Below are 15,694 nucleotides of genomic sequence, written 5' to 3'. Positions count from 1 at the left end.
CCCAGCAGCCAGTGTCACCGCGTCACGACTGTCAGGGGGTGTCAGGCGTGGGGGGACGAGAGCACAGGGTCCAGGCCCACGAGGGGCCGTGCCGTCCGCGGAGCCGGTGCTGTGGCTGTAGGTGTTCCCTCCCCCACCCCGCGGGCAGAGACCACCGCCCCCTTCCAGACTGCTACCAAGTGAAGTCACGTGGACCCTGCTCGGGCCCCGGCCTGGCGAGGCGCTCTGCCTCAGCGGGGAAGCTTTCCTTTTTCCACGTGGGTTCAAGTAGGCAAATAACAAAACCAAAGCTGAGGCCACCACAGCACAGGCTCTGTTCAGTGGCCAAAGAATGCAGAAGCGGGAACTAAGTTCACAGATCACCTTCTCGCCCTCCTGGAGAGAGTGCTTTAATTTTAAAGAGTAAAGATAAAGGGAGGAGGAGTGAGGCTAATGATGGGGTAAAGAGGCCTTCCGGGGAAGGGGCGGGAGGAGTGAGGGTGATGAGGGGGGTGAAGAGGCCTCCCGGGGAAGGGGCGGGGCTTTTTCCAAGGGGGTGGGGCACCACCTCCTTTTACCCGTTTCTGGTCGTTCATGTCCAGTCATGGCCCCCGGTGGGTGTGTCACTTAATATGCTGATATAGTAAATTCAACCTGTGATGAGACTCAGGGTCTGTTGGAGGTCACATTCGTTGCCATCTTGGTCCCAGCTGGTTCCATCTGTTTGTTTGTTTGTAGTTTCCTTTCTTATCTCTGGACCCCTTAACTTAAATACTTAGGTGAACTCCTGCTGAAGGTGGGGGTGGAGGACAGCCCTGAGAAAGGTGGGTCCACGGGTTCTGAGCAGGGCCTGGAGCAGCTCCGAGGTTTTACCTGCAAAAGTTCTTCTCCCACTACCAGAACCCCGGGTCACCCTCTGTCTTCCCCTGCAGTCCCCCTTCATCTCTGTTCTCGCAAGCAGCTCTCCATGAAACGAAGTCCCCCTAAAACCGAGCTCCCCTGCCATGTTGATGATGAGCCTCTCTGTCCAAAACTTTACTCCCTTTCTTGCCCCCTCTGACCTAATCCTTTGCTCACTGAGCACTCACCCCCCCAGAGTCAGATGAGGTCTCATCATCAACAAACAAATTCGTGTTTTTTCTCCACAGCAAGATGAGCTCACGGACGGCCAAGCCATGGATCTCCAGAGAGTGGCAAACCAGAGACATCCTGAGCCCCGAAACTATGACTAAGAAATGTCACAAGGGGACTTCCTTGGTGGTCCAGCGGTTAAGACGCCACACTCCCAGTGCAGGGGGCCCAGGTTCGATCCTTGGTTAGGGAACTAGAGCCCGCAGGCTGCAACTAAGGATCCCGCAGGCCGCAAGGAAGATCCCGTGTGCCACAACTAAGATCCAGCACAGCTAAATAAAAAATATTTTTTTAAAAAAATGTGTCATAAGATGATAATTAACCCCAACTTCTTTGTTCTTCCCCTTTAAAAACGGTCAAGTTGGAGTGGATCCGAGGCTTGTCGCCCGCTCTCTTGCTTGGTGCCATAAGCCCTTACTTTGCTGCAAACTCCCACCACAGGAGTTGGGCTTTCTGTACCCCAGACGTACGAGCCCATTGCTGGGTCACATCAACTCCACTCAACAAAACAAAGCCCTCTGTGGCTGGCCTTCCTCATGCCCTTGTTTCAAAGACAGCTGCTCTAGGATTATCAGCGTTGGGGGTGGGGGTGGGCGTGGGCGTGTGCACCAAGAGAAGGTTCTCGCGCTTCTGTCCCCAGACAATTGATCAAAGATTTCACCAGGCAGATCCTTTGCAGGCAGAGTGAGCGAAGTGGGGTAAAGGTGCTAAGGGTCAGGGAGAGACTCTGCCTAAAAGAAAGCAAAGCACGACATCTGCTAAAGGGAACTGCCCGATCTGTCCTCTTGCTCTCTCTGGTCTATCAGATGCGCTCCATGCCCTCGGATTATGACATGAGAAAAGCGTGCCATCTCCTAGTCAAAAGCCACCGACCCAGAAGTGTTGTTGAACCCAAGTTCGTGTGCCTGACACACAATGAGGCCAAACAAATGGAAACATCAGCGTTTGGAGCAGAGAGTTTTATAAATCTGTTAGCAGCTTTTGGCAGGAAAGAGCTCTCTGCAGGAGGCCCTGTTTGTCCTACCACTTCAGCAAAGCTATATTTTAACTAACCCAAGCACATCTTCCAAATATTTTGATCACATAATACTTTGCCTAACCTGTTGGTTCTTTCCTTAGATTAAGGAAATATAAAAAAAGAATAAGTAATTAACAGATGATTGGACCTTTTCCCCAGCTTGGCCTTCAGTAACGTCATGAGCAAACTGTGAGCAGGGTAGCATCTAAAGAAAGGTCACAAGGAGTCCACAAGCCTGCACACAGGGGGGCGTGGGATGACTCGTACCCCCTACCTCCGTGATTAACTGAGATTACTTCACCTTTTTTGTGGCTGAGCAGACTCTTTGGAGTTGGTTTTGGATATGAGTTTGCCTTCTCCCTAGACTGCCGGCTTTCTTATTAAAGCAACTTTTCTGTTCCGACCAGCACCTGCCTCTGGAATATTGATAAGCGGCCGGACCCGAGCTGTGCACCAGTCCAGAAAATGGGGGATGCAGGTTTGTCTCAGGTCCATCTTGCTGGCTGGCCAGGTGCAAGGTCTTTAAAGGCAAAAAGGGTAAATGAGAGGGGGTCTTGGTGATTTCAGCTTCCTGATGAGACCTCAGTTGCAGACTTCCCAGCACCGTCCTGTGACTCGATGTGTCATTGGTGATTGTGATTGACCTTCATGTCCCTGAAAAGCAAACTAGAAAATCATGGTCTTGTCATCCTTTAACCTGTTTCTAGGAGAGAGCAAAGGCCACAGTTGAGGCATTTTATTATTTACTTAGAGCCTATGTGATGGGTTAAGAATTTGAATTCCTGGTTGGCCCCTGGTGTTTCCTCTGACACCATCTGGGCCTGCTTTTCCTTCGTTTCTGCATTGCCTATCTTCCCTAATTAGTAACTGCATGTGTCCGCTCTTTGGAACTCAGGAAAGGCCTAGGAGACTAAAGCCTTTCTCTGCAAACAAGAAATGGGGGACATGGAGGGTCTTTGAACCCAGGAGGGCCCTGCAGGGTCCTGACCAGTTCCCCCCCACCCCTTTTCTTTGGTACTCCTCAATACTGAGGGGAACAGGGGCAGGACAAGAAAAAGGATACACTTTTGTAAAGAAAGGTTAATCATAAACTCAGCAGGGGAACTTGGTATCAGAAGCTTGATTTAAATACATCCCCTTCCTACCATGAGTCCAGTACCGAGCTAGGGACAGGAAGTTACAGCAGAATATTCTCTCCTCCTGAAAACTATGAACTTTCTGGAGACTCCCAGACATGGGATTCCTAGAGAACAGATAGTACAGGAAGGAAGCAGACCAGCAACATGTGACTGGAAGATCAGAGCTGCAGAAACTCAGAGAGGGGAGTGGTCAGGATTGGCTGGAGCTGTCAGGAAAGGTTCCAAAATGCAGCGGGAACCTGACAAACTACCTCAGCCAGGTGACCAAGGTTAACACTAACAGTGATAAGTGTCTCGAGAGCCTACTGCCTTGATATAAAGTGATGAGAAAGCCCCTGACCTCGGTAATCTGCTTCCACAAAACCCATAACCCCCGTTTAACCATGAGAAAAATACTAAGTAAATCCCAATGCGGGACAGCCTACAGAGTACCTGCCCAGGCCTCCCCTACCCTGTCATGGCCATCGAAACAAGGAGGGTCTCAGAACCTGTCCAAGCCCAGGAGAGCCTAAACAGACATGATGGCCACAGGTCATTGGTACCCTGGATGGGATTCTGGAGCAGAAAAAGGTAGAAGGAAGGGAACTTGAATAGAATAAAATATGGATTGCGGTTAATAATAATGTTTCAGCGGTGCTCATTAATTGTGACAATTCTGTAGAAAACTAGAAAGAGAGGGAAAATTAAAGTCAAATAAAAGAAATCTGTTGCTTCAGATTGGAAACCTAGAAGAAATGGGTGATTTCCTAGTAAAAATACACATTAACAAGATGGACCCCAAAATAAGGACAATGTAAACAGACCAATTAGTATAGAAAAGCTGGGAATGGTGCTTAGAAATCTCCCACTAGAAAAGACCCCGGACCATTTGGGTTCACAGTTAATAGCTGAGTGTTAAGTGACCTTTAACAAATTCTGGTTTTAATAACAAAGTCTGATATGCTTACATATTTCATTTAGCGTAGGATGTCACTGTTTACAAAACAGACATACTTTATGTAGTATTACAAATATGCTGCCTATTAAACTGTGACTTTCTCAACAAAAGGAAAAAGTTGTTGATGAGCTTACTTCCATTAAAGCCAGAAAGGAAAAATTTTAATATATTCTCGTTTTGGTGTAAAAACTGTATTTAAACTTAATGTTGTGAGTTTTAATACACCTCCTTTTCAACGTGTCGATTAACGTGTTCAACGGCATCAACACTGTAACAAGAAAGGGCCATCAGAACACTCACGAGAGCAAGAACACAGGGGCGACTGGCCCTCTGGTGGCTGGTGGGGCCGGCCGGTCCCCGGAGCACGTGTGGCCCTTCGGAAGTACCACTATGACCCTCTTCTGTACGAAGAACGCTGTGTGCCCTGAATGACGGCGCCTTAATGCGGGGATGCTTTCGTAAAATACCGTTGACCCTTGAACAACTCGGGTTTGAACCGCTCGGATCTACTCACATGTGGATTTTTTCAATAGAAAATGCTGCAAACCAGATCCACCAATGCGAAACCAGGGTGACGGAGGGCGACCGTCAGTCATACTCCATTCTGACGGCAGAGGGTTGGCACCCCAGCCCCGCTGGCTCAAGGGTCGACTGGAGCCCTGATGAAATTCTAGTGAGAAAATAAAGAGAAACCCTGGGGCAAAGCCCCGAGGACGAGATTCCGTGCCCACATCCAAGACCGACGCCCGCGCTCTGCCCTCCCACCCGCTGTCCCCCGAGTCCCGGCTGGGGACAGCACGGGCTCCACAGGCCACCAGAGGGTGGCATCTTGCTCAGGGGAAGGACACTGCGGTGTTGTCGGGACCAAGAGTGAGGGCAGGCATGGCTCACCCACAACGACACAGCCTGGGAGTGGCATGGCGCTCAGGCGCCGCCAGCACCATGTGCGTGACTCAGATGAACACGGTCCGGCCACACAGAAGGGCTCCCAGCTGTGTAATCCCGCAGGGGCCCAGGTCCGCAAGGAGCCGCACGAGCCCCGCCGATGCTGTTATAGACACACAGGCCCGGGCTTCCCAGGGGTCGGCTCCGGAAGCGGATCCACACTAGTGTTTCTATACTGGGTTAGAGCTGAGGGTGCCTGCACCTCACTCCGTCCACACTCTCCGCTCTCTGGATACTTAAGACACGGTCCGGGCCCCGCTGGCCCCGCCAACATGGATATGGCTCTGCACCCAGAGAGCCAGGCCTCCATCTAACTACCTTTAATACTTCAGCACCTCCAACCCCAGGACAGGCTGGTCCCAGCCCTCACTGGGCGGAGGATCCCAGCGCCAGACCCAAGTCCTGCAGCCAGGAGGGACAGGGTCTCCTGCCTGGGGCCCCCAATAAGCGTGATGGGGCTGCCCCAGGGAGGGACCAAGGCGCCTCAGGCCAGCAAGGGACGGAGATCACTGCCAGAGGCAGGGACACTGTTACAGGTTGAACTGTGCTCCCAGAAATCCACGTGTGGAAGTCCTAACCCCCAGTACCTGTGAATGTGATGTGACATGGGAATGGGGTCTTTGCAGATGATCAAGTCAAAAGGAAATCATTCGGGTTGGCTGGAACCCGATACGATTGTGTTGGTATAAAAAGGGGGAATTTGGACAGACACCACACACACACACACACACACACACACACACAAACACACACACACACGGAAAATGCCTTGTGAGGACTGCAGCTATGCTGTTCCAAGACAAGAGCTACCAGAAGCTGGAGGGAGCCCTGAATCAGATCCTCCGCCCGGTGCCCTCAAGGCCTTGCCAACACCTAGATGTCACACTTCCAGTCTCCAGGACCATGAGACGACAGATTTCTGCTGTTCTGAGCCACCTAGTTTGTGGCACCTCATTGTTTTGTTTTTTGGCTGCACCACGCGGCTTGTGGGATCTTAGTTCCCTGACCAGGGATTGAACATGCACCCTCAGCAGTCAGGGTGTGGAGTCCTAACCACTGGACCGCCAGGGAAGTCCCTCGTGGTACTTTGTTACAGCAGCCCTAAGGGACGGATACAGACACCCTCTGCTCTGTCCCCTTCTCTCCAGACCACGGTGGGTGAGAGTAGAGGCAGGGCCCTTCACAGACCAAGGCCACTGCTGGGTGGTCACTCTGGCCCTGTCTGGGAGCTCTGAACAACAGCTCTCAGCCTCCAGGGGCCATGGGAGGATGAGGACAAGGAGGGGGGCGCCCTGGAGCTGGTCACAGCACCCCCCCATTCCTGGAGCCCAGAAAGCCCAGGAATAGCCAGACCCCACCCCTCACCGTCCTCTGGGCCCCTCCCCCAGCCATCAGCAGGTTGGAATGGCCACTATCTGCATCTTCATCTCAGTAGGAGAGACACAGAAAGAGGCACTCTTGCCTGGTCATTGCATCTCACCAATGTCCACTGGCTCAGGCTGGCCCTTTCAGGAAGGGCGAGCAGGACAGACTGTGGGCCAACACCCTCTTCTCAGAAGGGCCTGGGGTCAAGCCAGGAAGCAGGGAGGGAAGTGGTGGGCAGGAGGCCTGATTGGCAGGACGTGGAGGGCAGAGCCCCCCCCTCCCTCCAGGTGCTCTGTGGAGGAGGGGCGGGCCTCTTGCCTCCTTCCATACGTCTGACACGGCATAGGTGGCCCTCTGCAGGAGGTCCGCTCTGTCAAGGGTCAGCTCCAGAGACTTTAGTCCATTTTCTCCAAAGCAGACCTGATGCAGCTGGCTGAGTCAGGGCTCTGGGACTTTCAGGATGGAGCCCAGTGTCTGCCAAGGGTAGGAGGGAGGAAAATGCCCTGGAGGTCCTCATGAGACCCGTTCACCAGGGTCCCGCCTCTGACTGTGACCAGTCCCCACCCAGGGCAACCAGGGTCTGCTGGCCACAGGAGACCAGGACAAGCCCAGAGCTCTACATGTTTCCTGGGAAGGCCAAGGGGTGGCACACCCTGTAGCAGCCCAGGGCATTATAACCCCTAACCCCTAACCCTAAAGCACGTTCACTAATTGTGCTGACATGTTGTGCAGAATTTGAATGAGGGTGAGTGAATTTGAAGAGCGTGCTTCATGTGGGGACAGGTTGTGTGGATAAGAGTGGGTGAAATGCGTTGTGGAACTCAGTTATTTACATCAATCACCATTTGGGTGAAGAGTAAATCATAAAGTTGAAGAGTGACTCTTGGTGACGGGGTGTACACTGTGTGCATGTGCGGGGAACGTCGGTGACACCTGAGATCCCAGACCTGGGGTAAAAGGGAGAGTAAAGTGTTCACGAATTTTGAGAATTAGGTAAGCACATTAGGGAAACTAATGAATTAGTTAATAGAAAATGTGATGAGAAACAGGATATTTACATAGCTTCAAAGCACCGTCCCCTAAAATACTTACACAAAGAGAAAAAGAGGAACTTTACGGTGGAGAAGCTTGGTCGGCAACACCCTAACCAGGTGATGGAGATGGACACCATCAGCGATGGGGTGAGGTAAGCAAGAACACGTGCCGCCCGGAAGACGCAGTAAGGACCAAGTGTCACTTCTGGGACATTCCTTCCAAATGCAAACGCCAAATCACAAGGAAACATCAGACACGGCCACTTTGGGGGACATTCTGCAGAGTAACCGGCTTGCAATCCTCAAGTCGAGGTCATGGAAGGCCAGGAAAACCCAGGGACTGTCCCAGGCTGAAGGGCACTGAAAGCCCTGTTGAGTAAAGGCAGCCAGCGCTATGGGGCAGATTTGGATTCTCTCACATCCAGGGCATTACTGGGACAACAACCTGAACTCTCATGGGCCTGGCAAATTAGGAGGCAGTAAAGCACCAGGACTGATTCCCTGATTTCCACAGAAGTGCTGTGCATGTGTAGAATTCCTTATCTGAAGGAAACACACAAAAGTATTAGGGGAATATGATGGGGCAGCAGGTCAGTAACTTGTTCTCAAATGGCTCAAAGGAAAAAAGATCTTTGTACCCCATTTTCAACTTTTGGCCAGTTTTCAATTGTTTCAAAATAAGGAAATGTTTTCAAACTGAAAGGCCCGAGTTTCCGGGAACCTGGAATGTGAGTGGTTGTCCAAGTGGCACGCCTGTCACTCGTGATGCCCGGCCCCGCCTGCGGTTCTGGCGAGGAAGATGGCACGTGGCGGGCTGCAGGAGGGGCGCTGGGCGTCTCAGCCGAGACACCGCTCCCGGGGGACCCCCAGCGTCTGCTGAGGCGTCCCAGGCTCTCAGCTGCTCCCTGCTTCACGCCAGCCCCCAGCAAGTACCTGGAAGTGCCCCCTTAGTCCTCTGCCTCCCCCGACTCTCCTGTGAGCCCCGAGGGCACAAACCTGACTTTGCTCCCGCTGTACCACTTCTGTTGACCAACAGGATGGGGAGGTGAGGGTCGAGGGCCCACTCCCAGAGAGGACAGTCCTGGGTGTCAAAGCTCAGCCCCTGGCCTGTGCACTCGGCACGCCGCTTCCACCTTGGGGGCAATTCCTCGTTCCCAGGGCAAAATGATCAGGCAAGGGGCAGAGCGCAGAGATGCCCACGGGACGCTGCTTATGACACGGAGCCGGTGGAAAGGATGCGAATATCCCTCACCAGGTCCTGACGCGTGAAGTAGTGCCCTCGCGCTGTGCAATGGGGGTCAAGCCTGGGAGGGGCAGGTGTCCGGGACAGTTGAGTGAATGGGGGAGGGGGTGTCAGAACATTAAACTTTAATTGAACAGAACACTTGCTCAGCAAACACAACGGATCACAACAGCGAGGGGAAGGCGCTGCGCCCCACCCAGCACTCTCCTGCGGTGCACGTGCCTATGTGCGGGCCCACACCGCACTCACCACGGGGCTGGGCGGAGAAGGTCGGCCAGTCACAGCACAGGCGGGAGGGTGGCTGCAGTGCCACACCCTCCTCTCTGGAGAGGGGCCTGCCTGCCCAGGAGCTTGACTGCAAGCTGCTGCTGCCTGAGTAGAACAGATCCACCTTTGACTTCTGACTTCATGAATGTTTCTCAGATGCTTCTTGCAGTATAGGGAGTTGCCAACCAAACTATTCAAACATGGCAGGGGGTTCAGCAGCCCTCAGTGCTTCTCAGCAGAACCCCCAGGGAACTCTGGGGACCTCTTTCTTCTGTAGGGACAGAGCTCTCTAACTTGTGTTACCAGATGTCCACACTTGCTCCCCTGGAGCGCTGGCCAGGCTCCCGAGGGGCAGCTCAGCCCAGACTGCCCCCTGAAAGCTCAAGGAGCATCCTGGCTCCCCAGAAGGCGTCGCTGGAGGTCTGGCCATCGGGCCACTGCACCTGGAAAGCCAACACAGCATCACACACGGCGGTACCCTCTGTGGGCTCTGCCTTCCCATGTGGGTCAACCCTGACCCTGGGACCCACCCCCTCTGGACTCCGTAAGAAACACCGCCCCATGACACCTGCCTCCCGGTTCTCATTCCACCGAAGTCCAGCCTCGGGGGTGTTCAACTCTGCCCATTGTATTCACTCCAAAGTCCCAAGCTGAGGACCCAGGAGTTAGGAGGGAAACCCACGGTACCTCGTAGGAAGGCCTCACCTGGCTGGAGGGCATGGGCTGGCCCAGCTCCATGGCCGACACGGGGCCAGGGAAGGCAGGCGGGGCCGGGGCCAGCTCCAGGGGGCTGCAAAAGGGACAGTGTCAGGACAGGTCCTTTGCCAGGCCCTACTTGAGGCTCACGCTGTCTACTGTGAGCGACACACCCTGAGAGCTTTCTGACCATCAGAAGCCCCTCCTGGTGCCAGACTCTCTTTTGGGAGAGGCCTCCTCCTGCAGGGCCCTCAGGTGTGCAGGATGCTGGAGGGCCTGTGCGACACCTTGAGCAGGTGGCTCAGGTAATCAGAAAGCACATCAGGGCAGGCTCGCAGAGGGGATGGCGAGCAGAGATGGCAAGGAAGAGGAGGTCACGAGAAGGGACAGGCCTGAGGTGTGAGGGAGTCCAGAGGTCCTTAGGACCAAATCAGGGGGAGCGGGTGCAGCCGCTCAGGACAATGATCCTGCAGTTCCTCAAAGTCAAACCACACTTACCCTGTGACCTAGTCTTCCCACCGCTAGGTGTACACCCCCCAGAGACACGAAGGCAAACACACAGGCCACCACGTGTCTGGGAAGGTGCACAGCAGCCCCAAACCAGGAGCTCCCAAGTGCCCGCCAACAGTGATGCCAATCCACACCAAGGACAGGACTCGGCAATGAAGAGGAAGGGGGCTGACACACACAGCAGCAGGGGCAGGTCTCAAAGCAGTCAGGCTGAGTGAGAGAGGCCACTCCAAACAACAGAGTCTACTCTCTATGATTTCACGTATATGAAACTCTAGAAAATGCAGCTGAAGAAAGCAGGTCCTTGGTCCTGGGGTGGCAGGGGTGGGAACAGCCCTGTGACCCGTGACTAGCAGCACAGCTATGGTTTGTAGAGATATGTAAGTCACACTCGGAAAACTGTCCCGTGTACCATCTAAACATGTTGGTTTACTTTATGCCAACTACATCCCAATGAAACTGTTTTTAAACAAGGACTCAAGGTTACCAGATCAGAGCAAGGATGAGCTGGGGCACTGGAGTCCAAGGGTGATACAGCCAGTGGAGAGGCCCAGCAGGCCATGAGGGGCCCTGTGGCTGCTGTGTGTGGCTCCCGGTCATAAATGGAAAAGTGAGTCCATCAGCATGGTCTGGATTTTCCCACCATCTGGCTGTTTCCGCAAGCAGAGCCTGTGACTTGGGAGGCTGCTCCCCTTCTCTCCCATGTCCCCCAGTAATTCTGCCCTCACTGGGCACCTGGCCCTCTGCTCCCAGACTTGGGAGACCCCGAACCCTGGGGACCCTGTCCTGCGGTCCCCATCCTAGATTCCCTCTCCACCGGAGAACCCCTGGCCCGACATCGCCTCCTGTGAAGTCTCTGGACGCTGCCACGGCCTCCACTAGCCACAGTCCACAGCACCTAGGCTGTTCACGGCCGTCCCAAGCCCCTTTAAAACTCCAATTTGGAATATACAATCAGGATCTTGATGCTGTCCAGAAGCTAAAACAGTCTTTGGGGAAAAGAAAATGCCTGAAAGAGGCTGCTGGAGCCCAGGGAGGCCTCTGGGGAAGCGTGACGGCCTAAGCACCGTCTACAGAACGGATGCCCGTGTCTGCTCCAGCGCTTGTCTGAGGGAAAGACTACCATCTTCTTTCGGTAGATGTAGGATGGGGGACTGCTGAGGTTTCCAGAAATCCATAAGGAAAGAACGCACTCTGCACCGTTGGAGATGGTGAGTCTGTGCACCAGGCACCCTGTCCACGGCCCGTAGGAAGTGTCACCTGAGCCCTGTGGCCCGGCAGCTTACCTCTGGGTGAGGGTGAACTCAGGAGCCTGCAGTGGAGGCTGGGGCACCAGGAAGCCGCTCGCCTGTGGTTCTGCTCGGCCACTGCTGGTACCTGGACCCTCCTCCAGGTATGTGCTCTGGGCGCTGCTGCTGGGAGGGACAGCGAATCCTGCACGGGAAGAAATCCCACAACCCAGTGCTGGGGGAAGGGAGCACAGTCTACGTGCAGCACAACACAGGCCTCAGCGGAGAGGCGGCATCCAGCCTGGCCAGCCCCAGCCTGGCTCCCACGCTGAGGAAAGAGCAGCCACCACTGCTGATCTCAGTGGCCTCTGCAGGCTCCCCAAGACCAAAACAATGTCAAGTTTTGCTGACCTCACATTTCTCCGTCATTCTAGATCTCACGCCAGCCCCAGTGCCACACAAAGACTCAGCACCCCAGTCCGCCCTACGCCCACCACGGCTGCCTGAGGAGAGACCCCGCGGGGTCCCCCATTCACCACAGGCTGGCCCAGCCCGCGGCCATTGCCCTCCCCTTTCACCTTGGGTTTCACCATGGTTTCACTGCAGTGCCAGGTGTTACTACCCTACCTTGCCTTTTCTCTCTACTTAAAATATTGTAGAAGATCTCTCAGGGTGTCTTTCGCCCTAAAAGGCAAGCCACTGTGGACGTGATCAGTTCTGGGTCGACAGACATTTAGGGGCGAAGTGAGCTAAGAAGGAAGGTCCACTGCTGCCCTAAGTCTATCCAGGTGGTAAAACTAGCATGCATCCCTGATCTCAGACCCCAAACAACAGTCCTCCCTCCTGCCTGCCAGAGCCTAGACCTTCCTAACCATCTGGTGTGCGACTCTACCTCCGCCTTCTGCCATTTCCCCTTTCCTGCAGAACTTCACAGATAACCTGAGGTCCAGGAAATATGGTGAAGTGCTAATTTGAACATTTCCAGTTTACACAGACTAGATCAGTGGGTTTTATCTTCTTCCTCCCAGAAAAACAGAAATAAAAAGCCCGAAGCCTAGAACAAAGGGAGTGTCATGGGAAGGGTAATTGGCAGGTGGGAGATGTCCATGTTCTGCAGATGCAGGGCACAGGTCTGATTCCATGGTGGGGGCTGTCTGAAGGGAAGCTGGGGCATAAGCAGGGGCCAAGGACCCTGAGAGGTTTGCAGGGAGGGAGGGAAAGCAAGGTGCTCAGGCAACCAGCAGGGAGCTCTCCAATTCCCAGAGAACATCACCCCTCACATAGGCTGGACACAGTGTGAAGACCAGCTTCCCTCCTCCCAGTATGAGGCTGGCCACTGCCCATCCCAACTCCAGCCTTGTTGGTAAACGTGGACAGGAAAAGGTCTCTGAAATCAAAAACCAATCCGATCAGATGGAAAAGCTGCCTCGGAGAAATGAGTCTCCAGGCTCTTCCTCTTTGGGGCACCTCTTCCTCCTCTGTTCAAGGAAGGCCCTGAATCCACAACCCCAACATTCCCCCCTTCAAGCAAGAAAGCACATTTTCTGAAACTTCTAACTAGGACACTCAGAGAAATATAAGATATTGCATCTATAAAAAGTAATACAATTGGGGCTTCCCTGGTGGCGCAGTGGTTGAGAATCCACCTGCCAATGCAGGGGACATGGGTTCAAGCCCTGGTCCGGGAAGATCCCACATGCTGCGGAGCAACTAAGCCCGTGCGCCACAACTACTGAGCCTGTGCTCTAGAGCCTGTGAGCCACAACTACTGAAGCCCAGGCACCAAGAGCAGATGCTCCACAACCTCAACGAGAAGCCCGCACATCACAACGAAGAGTAGCCCCCGCTCGCCACGACTAGAGAAAGCCCATGTGCAGCAACAAAGACCCAACACAGCCAAAAATAAATAAATAAATTTATTTTTTTTTAATTTATTAAAAAAACAAAAACAAGTACCATGATCTATGAAGAAAGGAAAATTAGAAATAAGAAAAGAGAGCCTGAGGAACTTCCCTGGTGGTCCAGTGATTAAGACTCCATGCTCCCAATACAGGGGGCCCAGGTCGATCCCTGGTCAGGGAACTAGATCCCGCATGCCGCAACTAAGAGCCTGCACGCGGCAACTAGAGACCCCGTGTGCCACAACTAAGACACAGCACAGCCAAATAAATAAATAAATAAATTTTTTTAAAAAAAGAAAAGAGAACCTGGAGTTTTCTTAAAATATGTAACTGTCAACATATCAGAAGACAGAGTTTAAGACAAAAGCACATACAATAAAAAAGAAATTTTTTTAAAGGTAAGCATTTTGGGAGATTGGTCCAGGATTTCCAACATGCAAATAACATTTGTGCTCTAAAGAGAGAGCTGGAGGCGGAGAGAAGATGGCGGAAGAGTAAGACGCGGAGATCACCTTCCTCCCCACAAATACATCAGAAATACATCTACACGCGGAACTGCTCCTATGGAACACCTACTGAACGCTGGCAGAAGCCCTCAGACCTCCCAAAAGGCAAGAAACTCCCCACGTACCTGGGTAGGGCAAAAGAAAAAAGAAACAACAGAGACAAAAGAATAGGGTCGGGACCTGCACCAGTGGGAGGGAGCTGTGAAGGAGGAAAGGTTCCCACACACTAGAAGCCCCTTCGCGGGCGGAGACTGCGGGTGGCGGAAGGGGGGAGCTTCGGAGCCGTAGAGGAGAGCGCAGCCACAGGGGTGCGGAGGGCAAAGCGGAGAGATTCCCGAAGAGAATCGGTGCCGACCAGCACTCCCCAGCCCGAGGCTTGTCTGCTCACCGGCCGGGGCGGGCAGGGGCTGGGAGCTGAGGCTCGGGCTTCGGTCGGATCGCAGGGAGAGGACTGGGGTTGGCGGCGTGAACACAGCCTGAAGGGGCTAGTGCACCACGGCTAGCCGGGAGGGAGTCCGGGAAAAGGCCTGGAGCTGCCGAAGAGGCAAGATACCTTTTCTTGCCTCTTTGCTTCCTGGGGCGCGAGGAAAGGGGATTAAGAGCGCCGCTTAAAGGAGTTCCAGAGACGGGCACGGAGCTGCCAAAGAGACAAGAGACTTTTTCTTGCCTCTTTGTTTCCTGGTGCGAGAGGAGAGGGGATTAAGCGCGCCGCGTAAAGGAGCTCCAGAAACAGCCGCGGACACCAGAGACGGGCGTGGGACGCTAAGGCCACTGCTGCCGCCTCCAAGAAGCCTGTGTGCGAGCACAGGTCACTCTCCACACCGCCCCTCCCGGGAGCCTGTGCAGCCCGCCACCGGCAGGGTCCCGGGATCCAGGGACAACTTCCCCGGGAGAACGCGCGGCGCGCCTCGAGCCGGTGAAGCGTCACGCCGGCCTCTGCCGCCGCAGGCTCGCCCCGCATGCGTGCCCCTCCCTCCCCCCGGCCTGAGGGAGCCAGAGCCCCCCAATCAGCTGCTTCTTTAACCCTTTCCTGTCTGGGTGAAGAACAGATGCCAAAGGGTGACCTACATGCAGGGTCAGGGCCAAATCCAAAGTGAACCCCAGGAGCTGTGCGAAAAAAGAAGAGAAAGGGAAATTTCTCTGCGTAGCCTCAGAAGCAGCAGATTAAATCTCCACAATCTACTTGATGTACCCTGCATCTATGGAATACCTGAATAGAAAATGAATCATCTCAAAATTGAGGCGATGGACTTTGGGAGCAACTGTAGACTTGGGGTTTGCCATATGCAACTGACTAGTTTCTGATTTACATGATTATCTTAGTTTAGTTTTTAGCGCTTTGTTATCATTGGTGAGTTTGTTTATTGGTTTGATGGTTCTCTTCTTTTCTTTTTAACCTGTCTGAGCGAAAAGCAGACGCCCTCGGACGACCTACGCACAGAGGCAGGGCCAAGTCCAAAGCTGAACCCCAGGAGCTGTGCGAACAGAGGGGAGAGGGGGAGGTCTCTCCCAGCAGCCTCAGAAGCAGCGGTAAAGCTCCACAATCTGCTTGAAGTGCCCTGCATCTGTGGAAAACCTGAATAGACAGCAAATCATCCCAAGTTGAGGAGGCGGACTTTGGGAGCAAGATATATTATTTTCCCCTTTTTCTCTTTTTGTGAGTGTGTATGTGTGTGCTGCTGTGTGAGATTTTGTCTGTATAGCTTTGCTTTCACCATTTGTCCTAGGGCTCTGACCGTCCCGTTTTTTTTTTAATAAAATTTTTCTTAATAATTATTTTTTATTTTAATAACT

The 15,694-nt window shown here is 53.5% G+C and overlaps 1 protein-coding gene across 2 annotated transcripts in view; it reads right to left on the bottom strand.

Annotated features, from left to right (window-relative positions):
- Positions 1–9,414: 9,414 nt before the first annotated feature.
- The window catches only part of ANHX (anomalous homeobox), a 22,613-nt gene continuing 16,333 nt past the window's right edge, over positions 9,415–15,694 (bottom strand). The window contains exons 7-9 of one of the 2 annotated variants that reach the window (XM_055080657.1): positions 11,551–11,698; positions 9,764–9,848; positions 9,415–9,501 (exon numbers count right to left, since the gene is read on the bottom strand). In XM_055080657.1, the coding sequence (XP_054936632.1) occupies positions 9,415–9,501; positions 9,764–9,848; positions 11,551–11,698 (320 nt within the window). The remainder of the gene's footprint in view (positions 9,502–9,763; positions 9,849–11,550; positions 11,699–15,694) is intronic. The other variant, XM_024120531.1, reaches the window with a different exon arrangement.

The sequence above is a fragment of the Physeter macrocephalus genome, chromosome 19, assembly GCF_002837175.3.
Source record: "Physeter macrocephalus isolate SW-GA chromosome 19, ASM283717v5, whole genome shotgun sequence".
Lineage (NCBI taxonomy): Eukaryota > Metazoa > Chordata > Mammalia > Artiodactyla > Physeteridae > Physeter > Physeter macrocephalus.
This window is presented reverse-complemented; position numbering and strand designations above follow the sequence as displayed.